We start from the raw sequence: 15,836 nt of genomic DNA, 5'->3' as shown, positions 1-15,836 counted from the left end.
AAAAACCCTGTCTCGAAAAACAAAAACAAAAACAAAAAAAAAAAAAAGAAGAGCCAGGCATGGCAGCACATTCCCTTAATCCCGGCACTTGGGGGCCAGAAAAAGGTGGGTCTCTAAGTTTAATGTTTAGAGCCAAGGCCACAGAGTAACCGTGTCTTGGAAAATAATCAACAAAGTGTTTGTGTGTGTGATTGCAGTCTCCCCATTCCCACGCCAAGGCATTGACTGGATCCCCTGAAGTAGTTACAGGTGGCTTCAGTACCTAGGTGCTCTTTGCTTTCTTCTGCAGTGCTTGGAGCCTAATCCTGCTTTTTCCATTTTTGTTTTGTTTTGTTTTGTTTTTGAGACAGGATTTCTCAATGTCCTGGAACTCGCTCTGTAGACCAGGCTGGCCTCAAACTCAGAGACCTGCCTGCCTCTGCCTCCTAGTGTTGAGATTAAAGACAGGCATGTGCCACCACCTTGTGGCCAAATGCTGGATTTTGCATGTGTCCAGCAAGCCTTCCACCAATGAGGCAAATCTCCAGCCCCAGCATGTAATACTGCTTCGGAATCCTTGGTCTACTGCCTGCACCAGGAAGCTGAATGAGCCAGTCAGTGCCTCACATGGAGGACAAGGAGCCCAGGCTGCATTATCCACTAAGGCATCTGGAAGGAGAAAGCCCAGCTGCACCTGCTGATGAAACTTTGCTTAAATCCTTAGGCAGACACTGCATGTCCAATTTCCAACATGCAGCTCCACAGCTTACCCTTAAGGCAACCTGAAGGCACCCCAGCTTCCTCACAGGACATCTCCCCACTAGCAGACGGACATCCTGCAATCACTAGTTCTCACTGGAACTAAGCACAATCCATTAGACCCGATTTTAAATTGGAGTTGGGGATGGTAGAACATGCCTTTAATCCCAGCACTCAGAAGACAGATCTCTAAATTCCATACCAGCCTGGTCTACATACCAAATTCTAGAAAGTCAGCCAGGTCTATTAGACCCTGCCTAAAAATACAGCTAGTGTGTTGGTTATAAGCATTTATGTAGCAAAGGTTCAGACTTGAGTCCACCACCATGTTAGATGGCTAACATCCAGTAAATCCGGGTCCAGAGTACGCAGTGCCCTTTTCTGGCCTCCAAAGGTTTGTATACATGTATGGATATCAATACATTAAGTATATTTAAAAACACAACATGTATACAAAGATCCACCTGCCTCTGCCTCCCAAGTGCTGGGATTAAAGGCGTGCGCCACCACTGCCAGCCAGAATAATTTTAAACTATTTTGTTATGGATGTTTGCTTCCATAGCGGTGTCGCATGTGAGGCTCCGGCACTGGAGTTGCTGGTGGACATCAAGGGTTCTGTGGGTAGAGAACTAATCTCATCCTCCGCAAGTGTAACAAGTGCTCTTAACCTTTCCCATCCACGGGCTACATTCTGGCAGACCTGGAACTTTCTGTAGACAGTCTGTCTTCTACCAAATAAAGCAGTTTTGAGACAGGGTCTGGGCATGTAGGCTAGTCTGCCTGTCTCCCAGGATGGCTATGCGCTAAATGGAGCGCCAGTGCGGTCAGTAGCCTGACTGTCCTGTGGGACTCTGAATTGATGCAGACAGAAGCTATCTGTCTCTGTACTGGCACAGTGGGCATAACACATGCCAGGCAAGCACCCTATCATTGACCCACAACCCAACATTTCCCCTTATGTTTTTTTTGAGACAGGAGCACCCTCCTGGAACTCCTCTTGTGTGCTAAACTGGCCTCAAACTCAACATGCCCATCTTCAGAATGCTGGAATTAAAGCCATAGGTCTCCACACCCAGTACCTTATTTTAGATAATTAGGAAACCCTAACTGCAGGATGATCTATTGAGGTTCCTAAAGGTTTTCCAGCCCAGTTCAGGCCTCAGTAGTCATATTAGTGACTCCTTGTGAACCGCATGGTAATGGCCCACTTGTGCCTCATACCCCCATCAGGCCAGCCCAGGAAGCTGTTAGGCTTTCTCATCCCAGTCCGAGAGTCCTATGTTCAAAGAATACAGTGACAAAAATAACTTAAGGCCTTTACTCCCAGCACTCGGGAGGCAGAGGCAGGCGGATCTGTGAGTTCGAGACCAGCCTGGTCTACAGAGCTAGTTCCAGGACAGGCTCCAAAGCCACAGAGAAACCCTGTCTCGAAAAACCAAAATAAATAACTTAAGGTCAAATTATCTTCAAAGATCCCAAACAGCCCCCAGTTAGTCAAAGAACTAATTACACATTGTAACTGATACCTGTAGTCCCACCTAGAAGGCAGAATCACTGGCCAAGTTCAAGTTGAACCGGAAAGGTAAAAAACTGGCTGCCTTGGGCTGGAGATGGCTCAGGGGTTAAGAGCACTGACTGCTCTTCCAAAGGTCCTCTGAGTTCAATTCCGAGCAACCACATGGTGGCTCACAGCCATCTGTAATGATATCAGGTGCCCTCTTCTGGTCAGCAAGCATACATACAGACAGAACACTGTATACATAATTAATAAATCTTTTTTTAAAAAAAACCTGGCTGCCGGTGGGTGGTCCTTGGACTTCCCACAGGGCAGGGAACCCTGATTGCTCTTTGGGCTGACGAGGGAGGGGGACTTGATTGGAGGAGGGGGAGGGAAAGGGGAGGCGGCGGTGGGGAAGAGACAGAAATCTTTAATAAAAAAAAACTGGCTGCCTTTCCAGAGGACCAAGCAACTCCAGGTCCAGGGAACCTGACCCTCTGCTGGCCTTCCAGAGAACTACTCCTGGTGCGGGTGCAGACATAAAGGCAAGCAAAATGTGTCTCACAGGTAGCACCTCGCCTTCCCGAATGCTGGAGCCACAGGCGTGGTATCTTGTCATAACTAACTCTTCTCTATATATAGGACTATCTATCCCCTCACAAAGTCCAATAATCCTAGATACTGGGGAAACTCAGACTGGAGTATGCAAAAGTTCTAGGACTAGAGTTCCAGGGCAACTCAGTGATACTTTTCAAAAAGGAAACACCCAGAGCTAACTATTGTAAAGTGACTTTTTAGAAAAAAATCACATGGGGGAAGGGAGTGGGGAGTGGGAGGGAAAAGGGAGACGAAAATTTTTAATAAAATAATAAAAAAATCACATGGGGGAGGGGAGTGTGGGCATGAAAAGGGAAATTTAATAAAGTCACATGGTACAAATGTAAAACTAGGTACAGCATACTAAACTAATTTTAAAAAGTAGGTGGGGGGCTGGAGAGATGGCTCAGAGGTTATGAGCACTGGCTGCTCTTCCAGAGGTCCTGAGTTCAATTCCGAGCAACCACATGGTGGCTTACAGCCATCTATAATGAGACCTGGCGCCCCCTTCTGGCTTGCAGGCACACGTGGAAGGAATGCTATACACATAATATAATAAAATAAAGTAGGTGGGGGCTGGAGAGATGGCTCAGAGGTTAAGAGCATTGCCTGCTCTTCCAAAGGTCCTGAGTTCAATTCCCAGCAACCACATGGTGGCTCACTACCATCTGTAATGAGATCTGGCGCCCTCTTCTGGCCTGCAGGCATATACACTGACAGAATATTGTATACATATTTAAAAAAAAGTAGGTGGGACATCAGAGGATCTCCAAAATGCAAATCAAAACAACTCTGAGATTTCATCTTACACCTGTAAGAACGGCTAAGATCAAAAACACTGATGACAACTAATGCTGGAGAGGTTGTGGGGAAAGGGGAACACTCCTGCGTTGCTGGTGGGAATACAAGCTGGCACAACCCCTTTGGATGTTAGTGTGGCAATTTCTCAGAAAACTAGGAAACCTTCCTAAAGACCCAATAATACCACTTTTAGGTATATATCCAAAGGATGCTCAATTGTGCCACAAGGACATGTGCTCAACTGTTTGTAGCAGCATTGTTTGTCATAGCCAGAACCTGGTAACAACCTAAATGCCCCTGACCAAAGAATGGATAAGGAAAATGTGGTACATTTACACAATGGAGTACTACACAGAAAAAAAAAGACAGCTTGAATTTTGTAGGAAAATGGAGCTAGAAAACATTTTGAGTGAGGTAACGTAGACCCAGAAAGACAATTATCACATGTACTCACTCACAGGTGGTCTTTAAACATAAAGCAAAGAAAGCCAGCCTACAAACCACAATCCCAGAGAATTTAGACAACAATGAGGACACTAAGAGAGACTTACATAGATCTAATCTACATGGGAAGTAGAAAGTAGGAAAAGACAAGATCTCCTGAGTAAATTGGGAGCATGGGGACCTTGGGGAAGGATTGGGGGGAGTGGAGGCAGGGAGGGAACAGAGAAAAACTTAGAGCTCAATATCAATAATAAAAAAGTAGGCAGGAGGGCAGTGGTTCTAGCACCTGCAAAGCCTAGTTCAGAGCGAGTTCCAGGACAGGCTCCAAAGCCAGAGAATCCCTGTCTCAAAAAGTAAAACAAAATAAAAAGGGGGTAAGGGACATAAGACTTAGTGCCACAATCTTAATTTTAATTAAATCAGCACACACACCCCAGCACTGATTCCTGAAGTCAGATTCACTGAATTCCAGGCCAGCACCCTCCCTCAATCACCAGACTGCCCAATGTCACAACCAAGTGTATATGGATCTGGTAGACACCTCAGCTTTTTACTTGTACCTGGGCCGTAATCACCACCAAAAGAATAGTCCCAGTACCCCAACCACTAGTACATCTTCTAAATCTCTACAAAACAAGGAGAATGACCCCAGTCCAAAAAAAATCTTTATGTTCCTTTATTGGAGCAAGATTCCTGACGTATACAGTGATGTATTTACTAAACAGAGTCCTGTGCAGAAATTACACACTATCCATCTAGACAGATTTGGTTACACTTTGCCTATTGATGGAGTAGTTCCATTTATAAAGTTTTATACATCAAAAAGCTTTGAATTTGACCAGGCTGTCCATTAATCATCTCTGAAAAAGTGGCATTTAATTTTAGCTCTATTTTACAGCATTAAAAAGCTTATGTATCAGGTAGCTTTCCAAAACATTATTCTCTGCACAATGGCGTTGAGCAGACAAAACTTTATCCACCCAGATTCACAGAGTCTGAGAGCTTTGCTACATACCTGGGACAGTGCACTCCCAACCACCCCAAAGACTGCTGACTCTGAAAGCCCATTCCTTGATCAGTTCAAATTGCCAATGAAGACCCGCCAGCAGCTGTCCTTCGTACAGATGACATTAGAGCAACAGGTCTGTGACATGGTGGGAGCAGGTGCTGCCATATATCCAGGTAACTAAAGGCCCGTTTAAAAAATGCCAAATTGAGATAAAAATCATGGGTACAAGTCCATTGCAGCAAACTGTACCCACATCGCCCAGTTACGGAGACATTAAGACATGATTCACATCTCTTTAACTCAATCTGCATAGCCCTGAGGTCATCCTGCAAAGTGCGTATCAAAAAATATGAAGTTAGGGAGACAAAGTTTGACATGATGTCATTATGCAGGTCAAACTCGGAAGGTCATGTTGAGCATCTGTTCTGATAGAAAAGCATCCGGTCCTTTGTGTACACATTGGTTTTATTGTAACAAAGCAACTTGTACACTTCAACATTTAAAATGAGCATCTTTTCCTTTCAGTGAAAACCAAAAAACTAAAAATAAAAAAAATTAAAAATAAAGTTACAACAGAGAATGTGAACTCCAAATAAACCCCTACAGGTTCTGCTGATTCTCCCATTGAGTGGTAGGGCTCGAGTCATCGTTAGGAGAGAATTTTATTTTAAAAGTGTCATCTTAAACTGCAAGGATGTCTGTTAAACATCACAATTAAACATGCCAAAGGAGAAGCCATGTTGTCACAATGCCCACTTACCCCCCCAGACACCTCAAACCCACCCTTGCTGACCTTCTAACCCCCCTTTTTTTCTTTTTTTCTTCTTTTTATTAAACAAGAGAAAGTAGACAGATACATGTTGGTAAATGCTAACTGTCTGTATTCACATAGACACAGTGTAATCTCTGAGCCCAATATACAGAGAAAGGAAAAAAGCTAGAATTCTATGCACTACTACACAGGGGCCTAGCACCCTCCAGCCTCCAGCAGAGCCAAAGGGGCTGGAGGGCTTTTCTTTTTTCCCACAGAGCACGGTGGTGGTGGTGTTAAATCCACAGTTCAAGACAAGAAAAGATAAAAATGAATGTAGAACAGAGTAGTGGAGATTCTTTTCCCATTGTATTTTGCTCAAGACATTTCCCCAAAAATAAGTTGAGAACCATGGTATTGAGAAGCGAGACCTCAGAAACAGGGCGACTGAGCACAAGAGGGATTGGGGACGGGAGGGAAATGACTGCAACTTGCTCCCAGGGACTGGAGAAATTTAAAAAATAAAAAGAAAATAAAAAAAGAGAGTCGGAATCCATCAGTCTTCTGTGCTAGTCATCCTCGCCTTCATCCTCCTGAAAGAATAAGGGACCAGTCAACCACGGGGCAAATTCTAAGACTTTTCACTACTTTTGAACACACAATGAAACCTTATCAAACATAGAACACTCTGTGGAGAACCCAGTTCTCCTAGGTGAAATATGAATCTTCATTAAGCAAACACTATCAAGAAGAGTATGTATGTTCCTGGATTAAGAGCACTTTAGGACCCCAACACCCACATAGCAGCTCACAATCACTCTTAACTTCAGTACCAGGGGATCCTATGCCCTCTTTTGATCTTTGCAGATAAATCACATGTAATACAGACATGTAGACTAAACTTTAAACAGAGAAAAAGTCTCACACGTTAATACCTCATCTCCCCACATTCTAATTATACTCTGCAGTTTTATTATTATATTCTTTATATATATAATTTCCAAAGTCACTAGGGGTTTAACAAGTTTCCTTACCTCTCCTTCTTCCCCTTCATCATCATCTTCATCTTCATCTTCTTCCCCTTCATCTCCTTCTTCATCAATATCTTCCAAGCCTTCTTCTTCTTCATCATCATCGTCATCATCTTCTGCCTCTCCCTCTTCATCGTCCATATCAGGAACCTTAAAAAACCAGGCGATGTTCCTTTATGGACTGAACTCTCTTTGTAGGATACATTAACACCCTCAAGTGAATGAACATCAACCAACTCACCAAATAGTACTGCAAGGGGTTTGGCCAAATGTCGTCTTTGATGACCTCTCCTAACTCATCTGCACCTGCATCAGAGTGGTCAGTAAACCAGGTAAAGAAGCTCTCTGGCTCTTCGTGTTGTCTCTTCCTGCTGGCCTTATTCTGTGTTTGACTCGAGTGTTTTGTCAAATCCTTTCCAGATTTCCATTTGATTTCAGTGGACTTTGAGGATGGGTCACCACTCTCATTAAGATGAAATTCTTTGGAGAGAACTTTATTTTCGAAGTAGGGATTTTCATCAAAATACTGTAATAAATCAAAAGATTAGCAATCAATAAACAACTCTCATACCAAAGCATACATTCATTCTCAGCGGCAAACCGGATGTTCGATACTTACAAAATCTATTCTGTAACCTGATTTAATGTCTTCAAATTCTGTTACTTCAACTCTGGTTAAATAATGCAGAGCCTCTTCGTCTTCCTCCCCAAGCAGTGCAGACACTTGTGGATGGTTGACAAATGTGGTTACCCAAAAATTTGGGATTTTAGCGATCAATTCTGACCTCTTCTGAAAAAACGGTTGGCGGAGTTTGTTATATTTTTGTTCTACTTTTAGTATTTCCTCACTTGCTTGTTCATTAAGTCTGAAACAAGGAAGGCATATTGACTGTGATGGCTGACAGATACAACTGTTTGCAACCACAAAATTTCTTACTGGCTTCAGGACTGCAAACAAAAATGTATAGAAGCAGACTCCCCAGTTTATCCCTGAAGACAGTAAAACTAAATATCCAAACTGACACATCTTAGCAACATTATTCTCCCGTAGGGGCCACGACAGCCCCCAGGCCTCTCAGAACCAAATCCACAGATGCCACTGGGCATCTACAATCCTGGCAACATTGTATGTATTTCAGCACAGTCTATTTCAGGCTATTGAGACTGGGCCTCCCAGTAACACAAAGTATTAAGCGAAGGTGCCATACTATCCATGAAAATCCAGGTGGCCAGGCAATTTTTGTAGTCTCCAAAAGCAAACCCAACCTACAGTCTCCCTGCACCTGGGAGGTTGAGGTATGTTTACTTTAACCAGGAGTTATCAATAGACCAAGAAACAGGACACATTCACCAAAACCTTCCTTGACTGACTGCAGGCCAATCAGATCCTCAAGACAACTTCCATAAAGTGAATTAAATAAATTTACCTGTCTATTTCATTTTGTACTTCGTCAATGTGTTCAATTGCTTCTTGCTGTTCTTTTTCTGCAAAACAAAAAAGGAATGAGACTCAATACAAATTACAAGCTACACTTCCCGATCTGTGCTGAAAATGTGCTTACTGCAAAGCATGCTCCCCACGTGCTCAAGCATGCAGTTAACAAATTACTTTCTCGTTTCTTGACCCTAAATTAAAGTATCTGCTAGCCTACTCAGGAAAATGCTTCATTACTGGATCACTTTTTAAGAGTTTAAGGCTTCAATCATCGGCCTTCATTATGAAAGGTGAGGGAGAGGCTAAGCCTCATTCAGAAATACTTCGTGTTTATTACTAATCACATTATACACTTGCAGGAGAATGTGTCAGCTGCTAACTGAATGTGGAAACTAATCCATGACAAATTCGGATACTACGAACTGGTACAACGGCTTTAAAACACAATGCCACCGCCTATTCCGGTTATCAACATATACCAACAAAGACTAGCCAGCCACCAGTCCATCAGAGCCGCCTCTGCAGTGGGAGATCGGGGACCCGATTCCAACTCCTTCAACCAAATCCCGAGGAGACTGGTCATCACACGCGGCCGTGCGCGATTTCTGAACGCACTTACTGGGAAAAGGCCGTCCCCCAAACTAGCAAGCACCGGGAGGAAAGAAGGTGTGCTCCAGATTCGTGCCCTTTTGTCCAGTGAGGACTGCGAGGGCCTTTACAAAGCCAAGTGGGCGTGAGGGGGGCCCCGCTCCCGCGGTCCATTTCCGGTAACCAGCCCCGGGCTCCGCCGCTGCCCTTTGCTAAGAACGAGCCTCCCGGCGAGGGCTGGGCGCCCTGAGGGTCCGTGGAAGGCCCTGCGAGCCTCGGCCTCCGGGTCAGATCCCTCGCGCGCCCGGCGCGGCCGAGTGTGGCTGCCCCACGTGGGACGTGCGAGCCGCGCAGCCCGGAGCATCCTCGCGCCGGCTCCGCGTCGCCACCCCGCCCCAGACCCAGGCTCCCGGTCCCGCCGCGGCGCCGAATCCGGGCGGGAAGCAGGACGGCGGGAGAGGCCGGGCCGCAGGGCTGCGTCCGGCCGCACCATGTGGCGGCGGCTGATGGGAGCGAGGCATCATGGCGGAGCACAATAAAGAGAGGCTTCTCGGGAGGGAGGGAGGGAGGGGGAGGAGAGCGCGGGCGGGGGAAAGGGGGGGTCTCCGCCCGCCGCACAGGCCGCAGCGCCCCCGCCTCGCCCGCCGCCACGGCGCCACCCCGGCCCCCCGCCGCACAAAAAAAGGGCGCCGGCTCCGCGGGCCCCCGCGCGCCCCCCGCAGTCCCGCGGCCCGGGCCGAAAGATGGCGGCGCGGCCGGGCCCCCGCCGCGCCCGGTCCTCACCTGAGGTCTCGTCGGCCCCGTCGTGGTTGGAGTTGAGCTCCTTTTTACTGGCTTTGGCCGTCGGCGCCGACATGGTGCCCTCCGCGGTCGGGGCAGGGAGCGGGGAGGGGGAGCGAAGGGACGGCCAAGGGGGCGGCCAGCGGCTTCCCTCTCACGCCACACGCGCGGCGCCCGCTCGCTCCGGCCGCCTCCTCCCGGCGCTCACTTGCTCGCCCTCCCCCTGGCTGCCTGGCGCTGCCCGCGGGGCCTGACGCCGAGGCAGGCCCGGGCGCGTTGTGGCGGGCCCCCGGCCGGGGCTCTCGCTGAAGGCGGGGAGGCGGCGGCGGCTCGGCTGGACTCCCGACTCGCGCCCCGCGCTCCGGCTCGCTTCTCGATTGCCCCGAGCCGCCTCCTCCTCCTCCCTCCTCCTCCTCCACCGCCTCCTCCTCCTCCTCCTCCTCTTCGCGGCGAGGGGCAGTCGGCAGAGCGCAGGCGCGCCAGGCCTGCGCAAGTCCCGCCCCCGGCCGGAGACGCTCGCGCCGCGCAGCTATTGGCTGAGGCCGCGGGCCAGGGGGCGGGGCCGTGGCGGGTGGTGGTGGCGGTGGTGGGGACACTGGGGCCTGGACGAGAGGCGGGAGGAAGCGGCTCCGCGACGCATGGTCCGTCCCCCGCGCGGCGCTCCCCTCCCCCGCTTTCCCCTTCTCCAGCCGACCCGGGACGTTTGCGCGCGGCGGCGGGCGCGCGGTGACTTGAGGGGCGGGGCCTCCTCTTCCCAATACTCGCGCATCACGTGGTGGCTGAGCGGCTTCCCTTCGCCGGGCGGCCGGGGGGCGCCGGAGAGGGGGCGCGGGCAGCCCCTCGGAAGTGCAGGCCTTGGGAATTCACAGACTACACACATCCGCCTGACTCCTGCACCCCGGGCACGGTCGGACCTTCCTCTTAGTGGGAGACACCTCCATCCTTTTTTCTAGATGGAGAAGCTGCGGACAAAACTCAAACTCTTATCTATCCAGTCTACTCCCAGGACCCTGCTGTACCCTTGTCCAAGTCAAGCGTCTCTGCACTCGACTCTCAAATTTTAAAAGCTGTCACACGTCCTACTTAAAAAGGTTCACACTGAAGTTTGAGTCCTCTGAATGTAGGAAGCGGCATTCTGCCACAGGTCCTTCGCTCGACTTAGCCCATCTCAGCGGAGATGAGTTTTAGAGGCGACAAACGGAGAAATGTTCATAGGCTCTTAAAGGGTAAAACAGCGAAAACCAGTTTTAGATTAAAAAGCCCTTAAGTACTATGTCGGGAGGAGGCTTTTCTGCTTAAACCATTTTCCAGGGCTTGAAAAGACAGTAGCTCTTTTCTGTCTACCTGTACTTCAACACGTGGTTTTGGAAAAGCCCTCTTTCTACCCGGGTGCTCTGCAACTTGAGTTATTCACCCACTTACCAGCATCCCCGTCTTATTATCAGCTCTTAAAGATAAAGCAGTGTGGCTTTAATAGTCAAGACATTCATGGCGAGTGATCAATAAATGTAAAAAAAAATAATACACCATATACAGTCTTCACAAACTCCAGGAGATTCATCTAAGCCTTCTGGCGCACCTTATGCTCAATGAATTCCATTCATCTATTGCAATTGGTAAACTTAAACCTGTCAACAGCCACTAAGGAAGCTTGGCGTTGGTGGCGCACGCCTTTAATCCCAGCACTTGGGAGGCAGAGGCAGGTGGATCTTTGTGAGTTCGAGACCAGCCTGGACTACAAGAGCTAGTTCCAGGACAGGCTCCAAAACCACAGAGAAACCCTGTCTCGAAAAACCAAAAAAAAAAAAAAAAAAAAAAAGGCAACAGAGAAACCGTGTCTCAAAAAACCAAACCAAACCAAAAACCTGTCGACATTCACTAAAGACTCCCACAGCTCCCAAGCACAGGGACCTCCATACAACTATGGAACTATGGACAGGTTCCTTAAAGAGGGACATACCTAACAAAATAAAAAGCAGAGGGATAAAATTTGTGATCTGTGACATTTGCTAAATCTCTGGTAACACTTTTACCATGCATGGGTAATTTCAAGAGGTCCTGGCACAACTGCAAGAAATTCCACACAGCCGGGTGGTGGTGACACACGTCATTAATCCCATTCAGCACTGGGGAGGCAGAGGAAGGCAGATTTCCGAGTTCGAGGCCAGCCTTGTCTATAGAGCAAGTTCTGGGACAGCTAGGGTTTGTTGCAGAAAAGCCCTGACTAGGCGGAGGAGGGGGGGGGGGTAATTCCACAAACAAAACCAGGCAAGTAGGGAGACTCAGGAGACCGTGGCAGAAGGATTTAGTGTCAGCCTGGGATAGTGTGCAACAGGAAAAAAATGTTGCCGGCCACCTCACTAGGGCATTTTTATGGATCACGGCTGGGATTGGTTAGCTATATCTTCATGCACCCCTCACTCAATATAAAGTAGGTTTTATAGACATTAAGTGCTGGGAGTTAAACCTAGGCCCTGGTGCCTACTAGACCAGCCCCCATCACCCAACCATCCCAGCCTCAAACTGAACACATATATAGAACAATATACAAAGTACATTTTACTCAAACTCAAGGTAATGGGACTGGAACCCCAGGCCTGGTGCCTGCTGGGCTTTCCTCTGGCTCCCACCCACAAAGCCTCACTCCTAACTGAAGTTTACAAGAAACGGGATCAAAATTTTTCTTTGAGGGGGGGAATGGAACTAGCTACGTAGACCAGCACGGTCTTGCCCTTGAGTTCTTCCCCCCGCAAACCATCAATGTTTTAAATGTGGCCTAAGAGACACAACTGACAGCAGCACTTGGCAGACACGAAATACAACCCTACTAAGAACGATGGGTCGGGTTCTTTCCCTCTGTATTATAAAAACATTGAAAACTTTTTATTGATTGATTGATTGATTTTGATTTTCGAGACAGGGTTTCTCCGTAGCTTTTGGTTCCTGTCCTGGAACTAGCTCTTGTAGACCAGGCTGGCCTCGAACTCACAGAGATCCGCCTGCCTCTGCCTCCTGAGTGCTGGGATTAAAGTCGTGCACCACCACCGCCCTGCGAAAACTTTACAAGCAAGAGTGTTTTGTGTGTGTATATATAAGTGTAGTGGTAGGATGCTCCAGGTGCAAAGAGGATGCTTGCTCCTCCCTGAGCTGTCAAGTGCGTGCTGGGAAACTAAATCTAAGTCTTTCAGCCAGGCCAAAGTGCTCCTAAGCACCGAGCCACCTCTCCAATCGTTCTTCTGTTTGTTTTTCGAGACAGGGTTACTCTGTAGCTTTGGAGCCTGTCCTGGAACTAGCTCTTGTAGACCTTGAACTCACGGAGATCTGCCTTCCTCTGCCACCCGAGTGCTGGGATTAAAGCTGTGCCCAACCGTTCCTTTTTTAACTACAAGCTATATACCTCATTACACAGACTTAATGAGATACTCGTAGGAAAAACTTTGGTCTGAAAAACCAATGTTTTTAACCACAAAGCCTAGCCGGCGGGTGGGTACCATTCCCCACACAGCAGGTATCAATGAAGTACCTGATCCACAGAAGGGGCTCTAGGGGCCTTATCGGAAGACGACTGCAAGATCACTAGGAAATGGAAAACGACGCAGAACGGTGAGAGATAAACATGGGAGAGGCCTGGCATGAATGCTATCAGGAAGTCACCAAACGCTCAAGGCCTGTTGTGATCTGACGCTGAGTACAGGCCTGGCAGACCACTAGTGTCCACTAAGCACACTCCGGAGAACTAAGGGCTGCACCCTCCCATCCCTTGCCAGTAAACTAAATGGAAGACCATGCAGCAAGTTTGGGGCTCCATATCCACCAGGACCTGGGCATTAAGGTGCTCGCCTCTGGATCAGAAAGTTAAAGGTCACCCTCACTGACAAATTTGAGACCAACTTGGGATTTCCTTTTTTTAAAAAAGGGAAAACGCCAGGTATGGTGCTGCCTTTAATCCCAGCATGGCAGAGACAGGCTGAGTGCCAGGCCAAGGAGGGCTGCACACAGAGACCCCCGTGTCTTTATCACTCCTGGGACATAGGGCAGTTCTCTGTCTGCCATTTGAAAGGCGAGGGACTGAATCACAGCAAAGGGAAACAGGACCACAGAAGTACTGAGATGTCCGCTTCACTCGGTGCCTAGTGTTCCTTCCACCCGTAGCTCGAAACTTCAGCCACTTTCCCTCGGCTTCCCCGCCCTATACCAGACCCAAACCGCGCGGGAAAACTCCACCATACTACGACTCGGAGTTGCGTCTAAGAAACGCAGCCCTCACGGTCAACAGAGGAAGTCGAACACAAAAAAAGACGATCTGAATGAAAAAATGAGGGGTGTCACTGGACGCGGCCAACAGTAGCTTCTAATAGGAGCTTAGGCTGAGGGGGAGAAGCTAGAGAGCGATCTACTCCCCCCACCCCAGGGTGGGGGAGACACGGGTTTCCCGGAAGAGGACAAGTCGGTATCCAGGGCAGGGGGGATGAGAGAATGCAACACCCAAGCGTTTAGGTGGTTAGCATTCAAAGTGCAAGAGGAAGACCACCACGTGGGGAACCCGGAGAAGTGGGTGGGGACCAAGTGGGCAGGGTCCTCGGTACCGGAAGTCTTAGTTTGTACCTGGAGGGCAACCGAGAGGCTGTCTCACAAGTCTGGGAGCCAGTCACGTGACGAGCTTTGCTCGGGCAGGATGGGAGAAGGAAGCTGGGAGCCACACGAGGTGGCAGTTATTCAGGCCAGAGTTGTGGGTGGCGGCTGCAGCAACAGGGAGACCAACCTAAGAGGGCTTGAACCTCCAAGCCTCGGAGTTGGAGGGATGGGGAAGTCTCAGAATGGTTGGTGGTGCATCGACCCGCGCAAAGCTCCAAATGAGAGTTTGGGGGTTGGGAAGAGCAAGCTGGGTCCCACGTGGTGTCGCGGGCCAGAGGAAGTCCCCCGTGCACGGGTTCCCCAGTCCCGCGCTTTCCGCTCCTTCTCTCACATCGGCCTCATTCCCCGCTGCCCCGAGCTGAGAGCCTTTCGGGAGAGTTTGTGGGGGTCCCATCTCCAGAAGGATCGGGGAAGAAAAAAGCCAATCACAGAGTCGATCAGCCATGAAGCGATGGAGGAACTTACCTCCCTTCGGCAGGCCGGGAGAGGCAGACTTGTCCTCCAGTTTCGGGGACGGAGCCGATTTGGGTTTCTTGGACTGAGGCAGAAGCGCAGATTGCCGTTTCGGGGCCATGACACGAGGGAAGTGGCTAGAGGCCAGAGGCCAGAGGCCAGACGCAGAGAGCAGGAAGAAACTCGCAGGAACTGAGGCGGTCTCAGGTGCGGGAGATTTAAGTCGGCCTCGCAGCCGCCCTGCCCGCGGGGGATATTTACATGACAGTGGGACACACACCCCCACGCCCCTTCTTCCAGCCTCCTCGTCCTCCCTCCAATCAGCAGAAACTTCTTTGAGTTGCTCTCGGCGGGGGCTTCCTGGCGTTGGAGGAGGGGGCGGCTTCAGCGAGACCAGTGCCCCGCCGCCTTTGAACCCGGGATTGCACTGGGAAGCCCGCGGCCGGTGGCCCTGCCCGCCCCCCAGAGCCCCTGCGCTTCGCGCCCGGCCCCCATCGAGAGTTCTTCCTCTTTCCCTTCACGCCCCAGTTTGGTCTCCAGCTGACTCTGATGCGTTCTGTTGCCTCACCTCGGTCTGGAACATTCCTCACGCTTCCCAACCCCCCCTACTCGTGCGTCTGGCTAGACTCTTTCCGAGGGTGCAGATCGCCGCTTGGAGGGACAGATGAGTGTTGGAAGAAAAGGGATTCCCGGGCGAGAATTACAAAAATTGCGGCGGGGGAGGGGAGGAAAGACTTGGCGCACCCATTCCATCTACCCAAAAGGTATTGAATCAGAGAAGTAAAATGTGCTGGCTCAGTCTGTCATCTTTTTGTTTTTACTTTTGCTTTTTATTTTTTCAGGACAGAGTTTCTCTATGTAGCCCTGGCTGTCCTGGAACTCATTTTTTTAGACCAGTCTGTCCTCAAACTAGAGACCCACCTGCCTTTGCCTCCGGAGTACTGATTTAAAGGCGTGCACTACCACAGCCTTTTAGGCTGTAATATTGGCACTCAGAAGTTGAGGAGGTTAGCAGATTTCAGACTAGCCTGAACTAGAGTGCAAAACCCTGCCCCAAAAAACTAAAAGAAAAAAAA

General features: G+C 49.3%; 1 protein-coding gene across 2 annotated transcripts; it reads right to left on the bottom strand.

Annotated features, from left to right (window-relative positions):
• Window positions 1-4,730: 4,730 nt before the first annotated feature.
• Window positions 4,731-15,407, bottom strand: Set (SET nuclear proto-oncogene). 2 transcript variants are annotated; one of them, XM_050155070.1, is made up of 6 exons: window positions 14,773-15,407; window positions 8,297-8,354; window positions 7,489-7,735; window positions 7,111-7,395; window positions 6,873-7,019; window positions 4,731-6,431 (listed from the first exon to the last, which is right to left on the bottom strand). In XM_050155070.1, exons 1-6 carry the CDS (start codon window positions 14,879-14,881, stop codon window positions 6,408-6,410), a joined length of 870 nt encoding a protein of 289 aa, XP_050011027.1. In that variant the 5' UTR covers window positions 14,882-15,407; the 3' UTR covers window positions 4,731-6,407. The 2 variants fall into 2 exon arrangements, with proteins under 2 accessions (XP_050011027.1, XP_050011029.1); XM_050155072.1 differs by lacking the exon at window positions 14,773-15,407 and adding an exon at window positions 9,676-10,094.
• Between the last annotated feature and the right edge of the window lie 429 nt (window positions 15,408-15,836).

This window comes from Alexandromys fortis, unplaced genomic scaffold (assembly GCF_014885135.2).
Source record: "Alexandromys fortis isolate MF-2015 unplaced genomic scaffold, M_Fortis_MF-2015_v1.1 scaffold_72, whole genome shotgun sequence".
Taxonomy (NCBI): Eukaryota; Metazoa; Chordata; class Mammalia; order Rodentia; family Cricetidae; genus Alexandromys; species Alexandromys fortis.
The sequence above is the reverse complement of the archived record's forward strand: the minus strand, read 5'-3'. Positions and strand labels throughout refer to the sequence as shown.

Coding starts and splice junctions, on each gene's coding strand:
- Set (XM_050155070.1), bottom strand. CDS start 14,881: ATGGCCCCGAAACGGCAATCTGCGCTTCTGCCTCAGTCCAAGAAACCC. Junction 7,396..7,488: donor CAGGTTACAGAATAGATTTT/GTAAGTATCGAA, acceptor GATTTATTACAG/TATTTTGATGAAAATCCCTA. Junction 6,432..6,872: donor ATGAAGGGGAAGAAGGAGAG/GTAAGGAAACTT, acceptor TTATTCTTTCAG/GAGGATGAAGGCGAGGATGA.